Genomic DNA, 17,555 nt, shown 5'->3' on the forward strand with positions numbered 1-17,555 from the left:
TATATACCACTATCTATTATCAATTGGATATATCCATGGAATTGTTCATTCCTCTTGTGAAGATTTCTATTCACAGGGACTGTAAGGATTGCTTTTCCTAGTAAATTCATTGAACTATACTCCGATTACCATGTATGTGTTTGATATTAGAAATTGAATAGCAGTCACTCTATACATTTATCATCTGCTGTTTAATTGAATGTAGTTTCTGTGATGCTTGTTATTAATTGATTTTAAAATCACAGTATGTATATGTATTCAATAAATAGTTAATTTACTTTTATAAATCTCTTGGAAGCGCATATTATTATTCATTTTCAGGAATTTAATAAGTGTATTGCGCTTCCTATTTTCCTTTTTAATATACTTTTAGTTTTAGAAGAGTGAGTACCTCCTCTCATTGGAAGTAGAACATACACATTATTCCTTTTATTTACATTCAATTATTCTTATATGTATGCTTTATTAGATTGAAGCTGGTGATAGTCTGGTCAACATTAACGTAACCAGTGGTCAATGTGAAAATTTAGAAGTGGTGGTATTGAAAATGCAACTGAATAATCAGGGGCCATCTACACCCAGATTTAGGGAATGTGATAGTTTGAATTAATTTTAGCCTTAATTATAGATGTTGTTTAATTCTATTTAGTAAACTACACAGACATGTTTGTCCTATGTATCAAGCACACAAATAATGGGATACACAGACATACAAACAGACACACACACACACACACAAAACAGAAAACAGAAAACTGACTCTATCACTACAGTAGTGGCTTTACCAAGACTTAATGATGGGGTCAATACGAGCTCAGCCAATTAGAGTGACTTGTATCTAATTAGTATGAGAAAACCGTTCTCATTAGCTGATCACATATTGACCCCTCAGGTTCATTTAAAATCTACTTCAGCAAGTAGCATCACTCTTTTATGTTTTTTATTTTATATCTCTGTAGACTATTTCAGGAAATAGAAAGCAGATTCCCTATGGATTTAGAAGCATGCTAAAAGGGTAAAGAAGGGGTTTGGGAAAGTTTTTATTTTAATTAAAATACTTATGTAAGGTGTGTCGAAGTCAGCAAATTGGATAAAGTCATTTCAATTAAAGTCTAGCAAACTTGGTTGTCTTTGTCTGAAAAGATGCGTACGGTACGCTATGTCGTACAAGGGCACGCTACGGCGTGAAAGGGCGTACGCATCGACTACACGTGGCAGCAACAGTAATTGGTCTTTTACCATACATTTGCACAAACACGCATACTTATAAAATAGTACACATTATTGGTAGTTGCAACACATAGTCAGTTATGTCGAAATATAGTAGTATTTATATGTTATATCAGAGTTACATGCATATTAGTGAAATACACAGAACGGGTTAAAGGAATAACATCATGAGTGGTATCATAATGAACCTTGTTACATATCCTACTGTTTGGTGCGCTCTGCGAGGGAATCGCAGAGTGCATACGCAAGTTATGAATGATAGGGAATTATGAACTACTTAAGAGTAAGGAATTCTGGCGGGAAGAGCAGAGCATACCCCCTGCAGAGATGACCCCCTCCTTTGGATTCCTTAGGATGAACCAGCCAATGATTGACGACCCCTTGGACATTCCTGAGACCCGGACCAATAGATGCAAGCCATACCATCTTCATTGTATTACTGTACTTGATTGTGTATATAAGCAGCAGCTTGTGATCCAGAGTGCAGACTTCTTGTCCCCAGACTTCAGGATTGAATGACTGCACTGGATCCAGAGCGCCTGCGTTAAGTAACGGCTGTATTTACTATTACATCGCTTGAGCATATTTTTTCAACTTATTGCGAATAAATATTTGTGCGTTGGAAACACAAATCGAGGTTCGACAATCGTTATTGGTTAGCGACAATACGCACATTACAATTTGGGGGCTCGTGAGCTTTGGAGGTTTCGTTGCCGATGATACGCAAGACCAACGGATTTCGGTTCCTCAACAAAGGGTGGAGACGCGTCATAAACGGGTAAGAACGCATGGTGTTCAAAACCTGAATTTTACTCTGTGTTGCGAAACCGAATGTCCGTTTTGCATTATCTAGGGCACGCTAACTAGAACCTAGGGACAAAAGAGAAAACTGTTTCTTTTTTCTGTCATTGTGCGTTTTAACTGTATTGCATTGTTTAGCGTATGTGTACTTCCTGCTGTGCGTACGCGAACTTCCGGTAAACTTGCCACGTGGTTAAACAATCGTGTTGATAGTTATTATACATGCATAGTATAATTACTTGTGAAAGCCTCTGAGACATTATTACTATTGTTGGGAACTTTTGATTTTCTGCGCAGAAAAGGTGTATAGTGTGTGATGTTGTAACGTAGATACACTGTTTTATTGTTGAGGTGCTCAGTTGCTGTCTGACGAGGCGGATTGCCCAACTGAAGGACGGTATACAGGGCAGGTATACCGAATGCGAAAACTGGGTTTTCGCAAAGCGCTACCAATAGATCGCAAGGTTTGCTAATAATTAGTATTGGTAGGCAGTGCGATCCGGTCGCACCGTTAGTGCGAATTGGTGAAGCAGCTAGGAGGAATTATACTGGAAAGGCAGGTTGATTGTATCGACTTTGCGCTCCCAGCGATAATAAACTCAGCAGATTTTGTGGTTTAGCCAGGGTATCGAGGAGCTGATAGCCCTTGGGGCCCACAGTGATATTTCTGTATTAGGGAAAAGCGAGTGAGCGCGGCTAAAGGAAATACGTTCACCGAGGATTATAGATCTCTAGCGGTGAGTATAGCAACAGAGTTGAAATTATTAGGTGGAAAGAACAGAGCATTGCGGTGTGTCTGTATTTCACATTTGGCCGGAAGGAACAGAGCATTGCGGTGTGTCTGTGTTCCGGGTAGAAGGTATATTGTTCAACATGGGTGCTAAGCATACGCTAGAGATGGTCAGTGTACTGCCTAAGGAAGGCCCTATTGGTTCAGCGAGGTTTCTCATGTGTAAGAAGTATGGTGCATATGCAACTGTGTATTGTGACACGTGGGTCGGGATGACCAAAGCTTGTGATAGGCCTTTCCCAACAATAGGGAGTTTTAATGCAGAGGTACTGAATACTGTAAAAGATAGAATATGGTTGATCAAGTCAACGAAAAAGAGAAATAGACATAATGATTGTTTAAAATTGTGGCAAATGGAAGGTAACACGTTGCAGAGCAGCGAATGCAAACCGGAAATAGGCGAGGCGAAAAGCGCGCGCAAGGCGGATGTAACCATTGAGAAGCGTGACGAACTCAGCGCAAGCGCGCCCCCGCCACCTTATGTGGCGGGAGGGGTAAGTACAGCCGTTGTTAAAACTGAAAATAGAAAAATTACTAAGTTGTACCCTGTTTTAAATCAGTTTCAATCAAGTGTATCTGAAAACGAAGATGAACCCACTGTGATTTCGGCCATTGCCCATGCTGTTAATGTACTAGAGGCTCAGCGCAAGTATGAGAAAATGGCTGAGATAGGTGAGAGTAGCGTGATCACTAGGAGTGAAAGTGTTCTAAATCTAGGGCCTGTAAATCCTGTAGCGTCCCCTGAAGTTAGTGTACCAGAGGGTGTGTTCCCGGTCCGCACAATATCAGTTCCCAATGGGAAACCAGATAAGGATGGTATAGTTCCTTTAAGAAATGTTACAATGCATTGTCCCTGGACTAGATCAGAATTACGTTCCATTATGACTGAATTCCCAGATCCTAGAAAAGAGTTAGCTAAATGTCAGAAATTTGTTAAAGACTTAGGGAATGCTCATGAACCAACCAGTAAGGATTGGCGGGTAGTGTTGAGGGCGTGTCTTCCTCCCAATACTAACATACAAAAATTTATTGGAGATTGTTTGTTGGAGGAAGATGACACCCTGACTGATGAGATTAACCAACGGAATATAGAACAAATTGTCAAACACTTAGCCATCTGTTTTCCAGTAGTAGTAAATTGGAGTAAGATTTTCACCATTAAACAAAAGGATAGTGAAACTGCCTCAGATTACTTTGCTAGAGCTATAACAGCGATTGCACGATTTACTGGGATATCCAACATAAGTGAGGACCCACATCACAGAGAGGTAGCTGTAGGGGTACTGATGGATGGCCTTAGGGAAAATTTAAAGACGAGAGTACAAACCACATTACCTAATTGGAGAGGCGTCACGGTAGACTTCCTTAGGGAGTCTGCTGTGGAGCATGACAAGAACCTTTTTAGAAAAAGGGAAGAGAAAAGTGATAGGTTAATGACGGTAAGTATACAGGCTCTAGAAGGGGTGCATACACGACCACCAGCATACAACCCATATAACAGGAAACCTAAAGTGATCAGGTGTTTCAACTGTAACGAGGAAGGACATTACAAGAGAGATTGTAATAAAGAAAGACCCAATACACATAGGGGTGGGTCACATAGATATCCTCCAAGAAAGGATTCACATAGACTAGAAGACTCACATCTACCCGCGCATATTACGGCAGCAAATGCTGCGCGGGAAATCAATAGTCAGCGCTAGGGGTCAGGTTATACCTGTAGTCTACAGCCAGTGAGGTTAACTGAGAGTCAGAGTGAAGAACCAACAATGATAGTTGACATAGCTGGCAGGAAACAAACTTTTCTTGTAGATACAGGGGCGGCCCGATCTGTGATAACCTCTCCTTTCAATCTACAGGTGACCAGCAAAACTATTCCAGCTATGGGGGTGACGGGAAAAGTGTTACATTATCCTCTAACTAAACCCGCCGAAGTTACTATCGGGCCTCTGCATACTAAGCATTCGTTTCTCTTGGCTGCAGCGGCTCCTACTAACTTGCTAGGGAGAGACTTGTTATGTAAAATGGGATGTGTCATATACTGTACTTCAGATGGTGTGTTCCTAGATATACCCGAGAAGGTTGCACATGAGGTACAGGACATATTGGACACCCCTCCAAGGTTAATGTTACACTCTCCTGTTATAGAACAAAGTCCATCTCAAGTAAAGGGGATGTTGCTGGAAATACCAGGTTCCCTATGGACCAGAGATGGACAGGACACTGGACTGATGGCAAACGTAGCCCCTGTCATGGTCAATCTAAAAAGTGGTAGGATAGCCCCAAAAATCCCACAGTATCCATTAAAACCGGAGGTGGAACTAGGGGTATATCCTGTTATTGAGAGGCTGTTACAACAAGGGATTTTAGTTCGTACAGCCAGTACAGCAAATAGTCCCATTTTCCCTGTGAAGAAGAGTGGGGGGGAGGGGCTATAGATTAGTCCAGGACTTAAGGGGAATTAACAAAGTTGTTGAGAGCCAATTCCCCGTAGTGCCGAATCCAGCTGTCATCCTCATGCAGATTCCACCGTCTGCCAGTCATTTTACTGTCATTGATCTATGTTCTGCTTTCTTTTCAGTCCCTCTTCACCCTGACTGCCAATACCTTTTTGCATTCTCCTACAGGGGAGTGCAATACACATGGACCAGACTACCCCAGGGGTTCATTGACAGCCCCAGTATTTTCTCCCAAGCCTTACATGACTGTTTGCAATCCTTTCAACCCCACAATGGGTCTGTTCTAATTCAATATGTGGACGATTTGTTGTTGTGCTCTGATTCTTTTATGTCATGTTTACATGATACTAAATTGTTGTTGCTTCATCTTTCACAAACAGGGCACAAGGTGGCAAAGGATAAATTACAGCCATGTCAGACTAAGGTCAAATACTTAGGACACTGCCTCACTAAGGGGCTAAGACACCTGACAACCGACAGAATTGAGGCCATACAACACATGACCCTGCCGCAGAGCCAGAAGCAGATTCGTACTTTCTTGGGGATGTGTGGATACTGTAGGTCCTGGATCCCAGGTTTTTCTATTCTGGCATTACCATTGCAGGAGCTAGTCTCTTCCTCAAAACCAGAACGTGTCATACACACAGAAGAGTCGGAGCAAGCGTTCTTTAATCTTAAAGATAGTCTGACAAGAGCACCTGCATTGGGAATACCTGATTATGAAAAGCCTTTTGAGCTATTTTGTACAGAAGCTGATGGCTGTGCAGCAGGTGTCCTCACACAGAAACATGGTGACGCTAGCAGACCGGTAGCATACTACAGTGCACAATTAGACAATGTGGCAAGGTCACTCCCAACATGTCTCAGAAGTGTAGCAGCAACGGCCCTTCTAGTAAGTAAGAGCGAGGATGTAGTATTAGGACATAATTCAACCATCTATACACCCCATGCTGTATCAGCTCTGTTAAATTCAGCCCAAACCAGACATGTTTCTTCAGCTAGATTCACAAAGTGGGAACTAGCCCTGATGGCACCCTCAAACATCACCATCAAACGATGTAGCACCCTAAATCCAGCTACATACCTTCCGTATGTGTCTCAAGAGACACAAAGGGTGGGAGGTGAGGAGACCCTGGTTGATGATGAGTTAGGCAAGAATACTGACACGCATGACTGTATGGAACACCTGAATCAGACCTTTACTGCAAGGCCCGACATATGTGACACCCCCTTAGAAAATGTAGATTTTACGTTTTATACAGACGGAAGTTGCCATAGACAGACAGAGACAGGAGAGCTATGTACTGGTTACGCTGTTGTAGACGATCAGGATGTGGTAGAAGCTGAACCCCTTGGTCCACCTCACTCAGCCCAGGTGGCGGAACTAGTAGCACTAAGGAGAGCGTGTGAATTGGCAGAGGGTAAATCAGCCAACATATATACTGACTCTAGGTACGCCTTCGGGGTAGTGTATGATTTTGGGGCCCTTTGGCGTCTTAGAAACTTTACGACAGCAGCAGGTACACCAGTGGCACACTCACAACACATAAAAGGACTTCTGACAGCGATACAGTTACCCAGAACAGTAGCCGTCATAAAGTGCAAAGCCCATACCTTTGAAGAAGACCCAGTGTCATTGGGCAACAACAGGGCAGACGAAGCTGCTAAATGGGCAGCAGGGCAACCTATGACTGTATCGACCGAGACTATGATGGTTTTTCAGACATTAGACACGCAGAAATTAATTGAAATGCAAGATTTGTGTTCCCTGCAGGAGAAGGCGGTCTGGAAGGCGAAGGGATGTGGTCAAGAGTCCTCAGGACTCTGGAGGGATGGACAAGGTAAGCCTGTAGCTCCCCGAACATACTATCCAAGCCTGGCTGAAGCAGCACACGACCTGACTCACCTGGGTAAAGAAGGTATGTGCAAACTGGTGAGAGCATACTGGTGTGCTCCCGGATTTTCCTCTCAAGCTGGTAAGAAAGCAATGTCATGTCTTACTTGTTTGAGGAAAAATGTTGGGAAAACTATTCCAACTGAGCCATCCCACATCCCTCCTACAGACGGACCTTTTCAGGTAATACAAATTGACTATATCCAACTACCACCGTGCAGGAATCTGAAGTATGTGTTAGTGTGTATTGATGTGTATTCCGGTTGGGTAGAAGCATATCCGGCAGCCACTAATACTGCTGTGTTCACTGCAAAGAAAATTGTACAAGACTTTGTGTGTAGGTTCGGTATCCCTAGAATCATTGAAAGTGATAGGGGTACCCATTTTACTGGTGATGTCTTCCAAAATATGTGTAAACTCATGGGAATCAGTAGCAGACTTCACACCCCTTACCGACCACAAGCCAGTGGTAAGGTGGAGAGAGTAAACGGTACTATCAAGAACAAACTAGGTAAGATAATGGCTGAAACTGGGTTGGCATGGCCTGAGGCTTTGCCGTTGGTCCTCCACAGCATTCGAACCACTCCTAGACCTCCTCTTAATCTGTCCCCCTTTGAGATACTGTTCGGACGACAACCTCATTTGATCGTGAGTCCACAAGACGACTTAAAGTGTAATAATGAAGTGACTGTACAATATCTTATAAGAATGAGTAGACAGCTGAAACAACAACAACAAAAACTAAAAATGCTGTCACCTGGTATGCCAGAAACGAACTGTCATGATGTTGAACCTGGAGACTATGTTATGATCCGCAATTTCTTACGTTCAGGTTGTTTAACAGACCGTTGGGAAGGCCCGTACCAAGTGCTGCTGACCAGTACTACATCACTGAAGGTTGCAGAGAGAGACACTTGGGTCCATTCCACCCACTGCAGGAGAGTCCATAATCCGGAGAAAGTGCAAGACAAGACTCAGACCGACGACATAGAGCTGTCACTTGTGAGCCTGTTCCGGGAGACCTAAAGCCTGCAGTTAAGACACCTGAACCAGAGACGTTGCCTCAGAACTATCTTTCCAGCGATGGAGTGGCGGTTTTTGTTTTTCTTTTGTTCCAGGATTTTCCTTGTTTTTACTTTTTCTAGGACATTCTATTTTTGTGAAGGAGAATGGAGGATGGAGGAGAGTTCTGGGAGTGATACGGATGAAATGGAGGCCGAAGAAAAGTTAATAGGATATCCTGAGCAGCCCATTATCAAACTTGGTCCAGGGGTTATGAAAAGGTCTGCTAGCTCAGGAACTCGGAGGCAGTGTGAGGGGCTATTGTCTGATGAGTATTGTATCTGCAAGTTCTGCAACTCCCTAGTTGACGAGAGATGCATCCAACGATGCCAGTCCCCCAGTACTCTGAATATAGGCGGGCATCCATTGGAGGATTATCACTCCCTGGTGGGTAAGGTGCTAAACCAAACTGAGTGTTGGGTGTGCTCTCACGTGCCTCAAGGGCAGCATAACATAGGACTAGTGCCATTCCCGCTAAACATATCCGAAGTACTCGAATTAAGGGGTGGGAGGCCCATAGAAGGGAGGTACAATAACACTAGGTCCCCTAGTCTGACGCTTCGACAATACTCCATAGGCAGATCGTTGCTGTGCCTAAACATATCTCATGCAAAGCGCCTGGAGAATTGGGAGGCTGACCTATCAGATCAGACAATGGCTCGCCACACTCATTTTAGAGAGAGACCCACAAGGTCACTACTAGGCAGGAATGCTGATGGAAGTCACAAGTTAGGGCGTATAACCAAACATAAGAAGGTATCTATTGGAAAAGTCTCTACAGATAAATGTGAAAATATCATTAATGCCGACACGTGTCTAGAGCAGATGGAGACACTAGGCATGGGTAGTTTTATCAAAACTCTGTGTGATATAATTCATGGGCATACTGTTCCTTATGTTCTCCCTGATGATGTGTATTTTGTTTGTGGGAGGAAAGCTTATTCCTGGGTGACTCCGAGTTCCAAGGGCTTGTGTTTCTTAGCTAAACTGGTTCCTGAAATCATGACTATTACTCATGAAGAAATGGTAGATATTCACAAGACTACATCACCACCATACATACACACACAGTATGAACACCGTGGCAAGAGAAATATGATTCCTGGTGAGGAACCCATAGCTACAAAATTGATTAGTGAAACTGCTGGTTTCCAAGTTATGGTTGCTCTAGATCTCACCAGGACCGCTCGGGGAACATTAAACTTTAAGTATATCCAAGACCTAGCTAAATTAATAGATAATATCACCGAGATGTATGATGACACTTTCAGGTATACTGGAAGGGAGCTACAAGCGTACAAGAAGGAGTTGGTGCAACATAGACTGGTACTAAATTATCTCACCTCTATTACTGGTGGGTACTGTGTGACACTGGCCACCCAGTTCGGTGTCAAATGTTGCACGTACATTACTAATAATACGGAAGACCCTAAAGAGGTTATAGACCGGAAGATGGATGAAATTTTGCAGCTGAAATGGGAATTTCGAAAGAGCCATAATTCTTCGTTATATGAGGTCGGGGAAAAGGTGGCGGGTTGGTTCTCATGGTTGAACCCAGCAAAATGGTTCTCTGGTCTGGGGGAGTGGGTACAGGAAATGATTGCGAGTGTAGGTAAGCTCCTTCTCCTTATACTGGGTGTCATCTTAGCAATTGGTTTAGTTGTCAAATGTGTTCCTACTGTGTTGAAGTGTGGAAAACGGTCTCATAAGAGTAACACTGAGAAAGAGACTGAAAGGGTGGTACCAGATACCGAGATCATGGTCTGTGAAGAAGTATTGTATAATCCTGAACTTGAAACGGTGATTGGGTGATAGTTTATTACACTATCAAAGGGTGGAACTGTCGAAGTCAGCAAATTGGATAAAGTCATTTCAATTAAAGTCTAGCAAACTTGGTTGTCTTTGTCTGAAAAGATGCGTACGGTACGCTATGTCGTACAAGGGCACGCTACGGCGTGAAAGGGCGTACGCATCCACTACACGTGGCAGCAACAGTAATTGGTCTTTTACCATACATTTGCACAAACACGCATACTTATAAAATAGTACACATTATTGGTAGTTGCAACACATAGTCAGTTATGTCGAAATATAGTAGTATTTATATGTTATATCAGAGTTACATGCATATTAGTGAAATACACAGAACGGGTTAAAGGAATAACATCATGAGTGGTATCATAATGAACCTTGTTACATATCCTACTGTTTGGTGCGCTCTGCGAGGGAATCGCAGAGTGCATACGCAAGTTATGAATGATAGGGAATTATGAACTACTTAAGAGTAAGGAATTCTGGCGGGAAGAGCAGAGCATACCCCCTGCAGAGATGACCCCCTCCTTTGGATTCCTTAGGATGAACCAGCCAATGATTGACGACCCCTTGGACATTCCTGAGACCCGGACCAATAGATGCAAGCCATACCATCTTCATTGTATTACTGTACTTGATTGTGTATATAAGCAGCAGCTTGTGATCCAGAGTGCAGACTTCTTGTCCCCAGACTTCAGGATTGAATGACTGCACTGGATCCAGAGCGCCTGCGTTAAGTAACGGCTGTATTTACTATTACATCGCTTGAGCATATTTTTTCAACTTATTGCGAATAAATATTTGTGCGTTGGAAACACAAATCGAGGTTCGACAATCGTTATTGGTTAGCGACAATACGCACATTACAGGTGCATGTGTTTTAGAAACTACTGGTGAACTACATGTTCTAGTGGGCCCTGGCTGCGAGGGCATGCTAGCGCTTGTAGTTCCACAAGCACATACATGGCCAAGCCACGAAAAGATGCCGTGCCATACTGGGTTTTTTTCTTACACAAGAGTATTCAATCAAATTTGAACTTTCCACTATTATCCTGCCACTCACTGCAACAGAAGTGCCAGGGAGAGATTTGTTGGTTATACCTTCTGATGTTACTAAAGGTGTTCAGCGGTGTTAATGTGGATGTAGAGCCACAACGCTTTTGTAACTTAAACAGGTTGCTGTTTATTTAAAGATGATAACAACAGATGAATGCAGTTACTCACAGTTGCTTGTAGTACAGCATTACCAGTTGCAGCAAGCAGGCAATACAGATTATATGCAGCACACACTTGTATTTAGATATGCTGGTATGCAGATGCAGTCTTGTCATATGCTTATACACTCTTATGCAGATGATGCAGGTAGGTTTTCTATATACTGCACAGCCGTGCAGTTTATGTTGTGGCAGACTCCTCTAAGTCTATTGTGGGCACAGTAGGGAGCCTCCGTTAAATATATTAATGCTTTTGGGTGACATATCATGTGGGGACGCAGCTCCTATAGCTGCGACTTATCTCCTCACTTGTCTGGGTGGAAGTGTGGTGCAAAAAGCCGAACTTCCGGTTTCGAGGTCTGGGCATGCGCAGTAGCGCAAACCGGACATTGGTGTCCTGCCCCACTTACTGTTTCCTCCTAGACCACTGGGGAAACCAGGTAACCATGGAAACGCGGTTGTACAAGGAGACAGAGAGTTAGCGCTCCTATACACCAACAAGATTCAATGTTATTAAGCATGGGGCTGGATGTCCTCTGGAAAGGGGCTGGCATGCCTGTTGTTGTGGGTCAGACCCGTGCTGACCAGGCTGGGGCTGGTTTCACGTTATGACAAAGAGCCCAGGTTCTTGTTTTAGTCTGACAAGCCCAGCCGAGAAAACTCTGGTACTGACTGCTGCTTTTGTATTGCACTTCACACTTCTTGTCCCCCTGCTTTACTGGTAACAACTCAGGGTATAACACTGGCGCTGATTATTAATTTATGGGTACATGCCATTTTAATTTATTTATCTAATTCTTCATTAAAAACAGTCAACAAGATGATGATGACTAGCATATCTTTACTCTTGCCGCATCTATGCGCTCTGAGTGTATGTTTGATGCGCCTGTTTCTATATGCTGCACATTTCTTAAAATATTTGTGATTCAAAATACATATGTAAAACTGTAGGTTTACGCTTACTTGCAAAATTGTGCGCAACTAGTAATCAGACTATGTGTTCTTAAAAAAATAATGTGTCAAATAGTCTTGGTTTTAATAATACTATGCTTATACAGGGAATTTTTTGGTTTACAGAAACTTTGCTAAATTGCATTTTGGCTACACATTTGATACATCAGGGAGTAACTAAGGAATCTTTGATCCCGATGCAGCAGCATCCTGGAGTCCTCCTAGGCTGTACATACAGCCTTGGCATAAGCGAAAGCTGTGTCCTGCAACCTAGCGGGTGTGTGACTTCACAGACCACACCCAAGGCAGCGCACAGAGCTTCGGCAAAAGCTGAAAGAAGTATGTGACCTGATAGACCATTAAGAAGCTATTGTTCTGCAGTCACTTTCCCCTGCCCACAATCTGACTCAGATGAGATGGGAATGGGGACCAGGTAGCCCCTCTACCACTCTCAACACCCCTGTCTGTATGCCAGCAAGTGATTAGTATATAACTAGATAGTTGGCTGAATATCTTGCCACTCAAAATGCCCATTTAAGGAGCACTGGACACCCATGATGGTAACAAACACACTTAACAATATAAAAAGAAAACTAGTGGATGTAGAGTGGCCTCTACCTCGGCATGGGTGGATTACACACAAGGTGATATAAAACGCATATTCCTTTACAAAGCCACATATTCGTACAATAGAAATCACTGAAACTCACAATAATACACAATACAGTACGATAACATACGATCCAAATATTTTCATTCTGCTGTTTATTGCAAGAGACTCCTGCATTTTAACTATATCTCCCACCTCCCAACTGGCATTCATAGCAGGAAAATAAAGCTACCGTCAGCTAATACAGGTTGATAGATGCTCGGAGACCTGACCTGACAGGAACATGGATGTAAATAAACTATTAGTAGTGACCCAGGAACATGCTTTGCATTCTAGACTGGCCACGAGGGTCTTGGTTCGATAAGACACACTTGGCAAACATTGTCTAGGTTTTGTATTGTACACTGGTCACCAGAGACTGAGCTTTATAGGGTACACTTTGGCAACTTGGGACAAGGCTATATAATAGACCAGTCATGAGGGAATGGGCTCCACATTGTATCCTGGGTATGTTAGGAAACTGGGATTGCCTCTTTAACTCTGGTGAGCATGAGTCAATGGCTGTGTATGTTGATATTACCTCTTCAGCTGTGATGAGCATGAGTCATGGTTGTGTCTCATTAAATTAAGTTGTGTTTGTTTCCTGACCTGATTGGATCTTTGGAGTTTAAAAGTCCTTATAGTTCAATGCAGCTTTGAAAGTGATAGAGTTTTACTCTGGCATACTGTAAAGTATAGTCTCCTCTATGGTATTCTTCCATTTTCTCATTAAAGCTTCAACTCTGACTCTATTACCCTGACTAACAGGGTAAAAAGACTTCTGACTCTGTACTCTGGCAGATAACATTATAACTTCAACTCAGCATTCTGGCATCCTGCTTATTGTGACTCCTTTCTACAGCATTTGGAACATTGCAGAGTCTATTACACATTGGTCTGTTGGTTAGGAATTTTTTTTTATAATGAAATTTTTCTATATTACTTTGTCTGCTGATTATGGTGCCAACGGTCTCTGGACTCGTCTCAGTTGTACTTAGACTTTTGTTGTCTCCAGGTAGATCAGTAATCTTGGATATTCTCCGTTACCAGATTGTACTCTTGTGAGTACTGTGTCTATTTCTACAAGTTGGTGAATTCATTATTCCGTGTGAAGCATTATAGAGTACCAGTGTCTCTGGAAATATTTATTTTCAACAGAGCTGTCAGAGACTGCAATTACTAGAGACTTTGTTCTGTTAAATGTTTTGCAATGCTGGTTGGTCTGAAAGGTCAGCCTGGAGACAATCTGCTTTGTACACCTGTACAGCTTACTGTCTCATTTCCACTTGACCTTAACTTTAACGATGAGTCAGCACTGGCAGGAAAAATCAGATTATGCCAGTTTTATTAAAAAAAAGCCAAACACAATACAGTAATATAATCACATAATGTATATCTTTACTGAGGTACCCATAATCTGGTAAATTGAAAGATTACCCAAGCCCTAAGTGGTTGGATCTATCACCAATTTCAATATCCCCATACTCGTGTGTGAAATTCAATGGGCCACAATTATTGCTGATGGATAAAGATTACACACATAACATAGAGGTTATTGTTTGATTGCATGTTCCACTCCTGATCGACATTTGGTAAATCCAAATCAGATGTTGATTTTGGAATCAGTGGTCTTTTTTCACACAGACATGTGTGGCCAGTTAGGTCTAAAACAAATTAATTAGAGATGAGAACCACAGTGTGTATGAGCACCTTTACTAAAACAAGATGAAAACATATTGGGCAGAATAATTATTAATAATTAATGTGACTTATACTATGGGTATACTGTCAGTAAGTGTTAGAAAGGTATCCCTTTACCACTGCTTGGCATTTTAATATTGTAACTTACCGAAAATAGCGAACACTGCACTTGCCATGTCTCCAAGAAGCTGCATTAAGCATGTTCCTCAGATGGTGGAGCATTTCTCATTATTTGCAGGGTTTCCAGTATAATGAGAAACAAGCCTGTAGTGTGTTGCAGGAGTTTCAGTGATCTGCTCAGAATGAACTAAAACAGGGTTATTGCAGTGATTTCCCAATTGATCAAAGTGCCAACTCACTGCAGGACATGTGAGAAAAAAGCTGCCTAAACAATCAGTTCGGACTTGTGTAATATTTACCTTTATTTTAAAAATGGTAGTAATGAAAGATGTATCATTTAAAGTACTACAATTAACATCCTTATATTAAGTGGGGGCTTTCTTATTTATCTTACACATGACAACAACAACATTTTTTACACTAATCAGAAATTATTAGTGTAAAAACACATTTTTTCAGTGTCACTGTAAAATGAAGAAACAATTTTGTGCAACATTTGGGACCAAATTCCTACTGAAATCACCAGAAACTTGGTAATTATCTTGCCCCATTGAATAGCTCTAGATATTAAGGCCAAGTATTGATAGTTAGTGTCACTTTAACATATTTCTTCATTGCTACCTGTCAATATAATTATTTGCAAAAATGTATATAGTTTGATGAAAACAATGATTTATTAAATTGGTTTAAGAATTTGACAAAACTTAAGATACTTCGTTTTATATACACAGAATTATGAATTTTCCACTGTATATTATTACAGGTATTAGACTTCAAGAACTTTCATATATAGGCACAAATATATAGGCAGACTTTCCCAATTTGCGGCAGCTGTAAGAAGCATATCCTGGGGGTATATTTACTAAACTGCGGGTTTGAAAAAGTGGAGGTGTTGCCTATAGCAACCAATCAGATTCTAGCTGTCAGTTTGTAGAATGTACTAAATAAATTATAACTAGAATCTGATTGGTTGCTATAGCCAACATCTCCACTTTTTCAACCCGCAGCAATAGGCAACATCTCCACTTTTTCAAACCCGCAGCTATAGGCAACATCTCCACTTTTTCAAACCCGCAGTTTAGTAAATATACCCCCTGGTCTTCATGGCTGATCTGGTGACCGTACCTTTTATCAAACATATGGAAAGGCTTATGTTGGAAGAGCTACATATCAAAACACTGTTGATTAACAGCTCCTGAGATTGTACCAGTGCTGGGACTATCTCACTGTAGCATTGTGGTATCTGGCAGTTAGGGCAGAAGGGCATGTATTTAACTGTCTTGCTTGCAATAAACAGTTTTTTTATGGCAACTGAGAAAAACAATTTAAAACGCAGGCTGCAATTATACTTCAAATATCTGTAAAAGGACATACAAATGCTATTAAAATACATAGTAAAAAAAATAAGGTTGACAGAAGTTTATACAATTTTGTAAGCATATACATTTCCATTTTAATGTGCAATATGAGCATCTTTTACTGAACCTTTTCTGGGACAAATTAGTTAGACAGTATACATGATACCACAACCCATTTGACAAGGAAGACATTAGACTGTTTCTGTTTCTCTTAGTTATTCTCTAAAAGAATTAACCTGGACTTAATTACAGTAGGGAATTGATGTTAAAGGCTTGTTTAAATCAATGAACTAACCAAATCCTGGTTAATGCAATGAGAAAAGAGATGGAAAATATGGGAATAGACTAATGTCACCTGGGTGAATTGGTCATATTGGCATGTTTGCACTTTTATGAAGACATTATTACTCTGGAGAAGATGGAGTTCTCTTTGTATTACAAGCTCTACATTACTAATGTACAGCATTCAATCCCTGAAGAGCCTACTGACGTGATATGTCACATTCTCCTTCCCCACATAAATAATGCACGTGGAATCATTTTCAGACTTAACTTTCTCTCTTTCTTGCTTGTGTGCAGTGGCAATCACTCCCTGTCCTGTGCTTATCACACACTATCTTTCTTATCCACAACTTTCAGCAGTAAACAGCTGGGACACGGTATATACCAAATAAAAGTAAAAATGATTAAAGTCATTGATAAGCAAGTCTTACTGTCATCTTCATGTCAGCCAAAGAACAATTGAACACTGTCAATTCCAATGTAAAACAACACTGCATTAAACACAGAGACTGACAAAGAGTATTTAACCTTTTCAGCACCTCTGGATGTAGATTAGCATTCACCTGGTTTCCAGGATAGCATGATAGAGTGTAGGTCAGGTTTAGTCAGTCTGTGGATCTGCAGTAGAACTACAAATCCAAACATGCTCTGCCAGGTTGGGGACACACAAAAAAAATATAATATAAAACTTCCTCCTGAGCTAAACACACAATTGTTAATAGTAGTCATTTTGCATATACTGTACTTTGGCTGGTAAGACATGTTGGAAATTCACATCTGATTGGATATACCATCCCACAGGCAGAGCGCTCTGAGATTATAATGAGCACTAATATTACAATGTTTAAAAAAGCATGTCCTTGCTGCACATTCGAACAAACACCAGTCAGCCACAACATTATAACCATATGCCTAATATTGTGTAGGTCCCCCTCGTGCCGCCAAAACAGCTCTGATCCATGGACTACATAAGACCTCTGAGGATGTCCTGGTGTATATGGCACCAAGACTTTAGCAGCAAATCCTTTGAGTCCTATAAGTTGCAAGGTGGGGACTCCATGGCTTGGACTTGTTTTCCTAGCACATCCTACAGATGCTCGATCGAATTGAGATCTGGGGAATTTGGAGGCCAAGTCAACAGCTGCAGTGTGGCAGGGTGCATTATCCTGGTGAAAGAGGCCACTGCCATAAGGGAACACCGTTGTCATGAAGGGGTGCATTTGGTCTGCAAC

At 41.6% G+C, this 17,555-nt stretch overlaps 1 protein-coding gene across 1 annotated transcript in view; it reads right to left on the reverse strand.

The window, feature by feature from the left end:
• The window catches only part of OTC (ornithine transcarbamylase), an 85,410-nt gene extending 70,528 nt beyond the window's left edge, over positions 1-14,882 (reverse strand). The window contains exon 1 of the mRNA XM_075196431.1: positions 14,712-14,882. Within this exon, the coding sequence (XP_075052532.1) occupies positions 14,712-14,785 (74 nt within the window). The 5' untranslated portion in view covers positions 14,786-14,882. The remainder of the gene's footprint in view (positions 1-14,711) is intronic.
• Positions 14,883-17,555: the final 2,673 nt, after the last annotated feature.

The sequence above is a fragment of the Mixophyes fleayi genome, chromosome 2 (assembly GCF_038048845.1).
Source record: "Mixophyes fleayi isolate aMixFle1 chromosome 2, aMixFle1.hap1, whole genome shotgun sequence".
NCBI lineage: Eukaryota > Metazoa > Chordata > Amphibia > Anura > Limnodynastidae > Mixophyes > Mixophyes fleayi.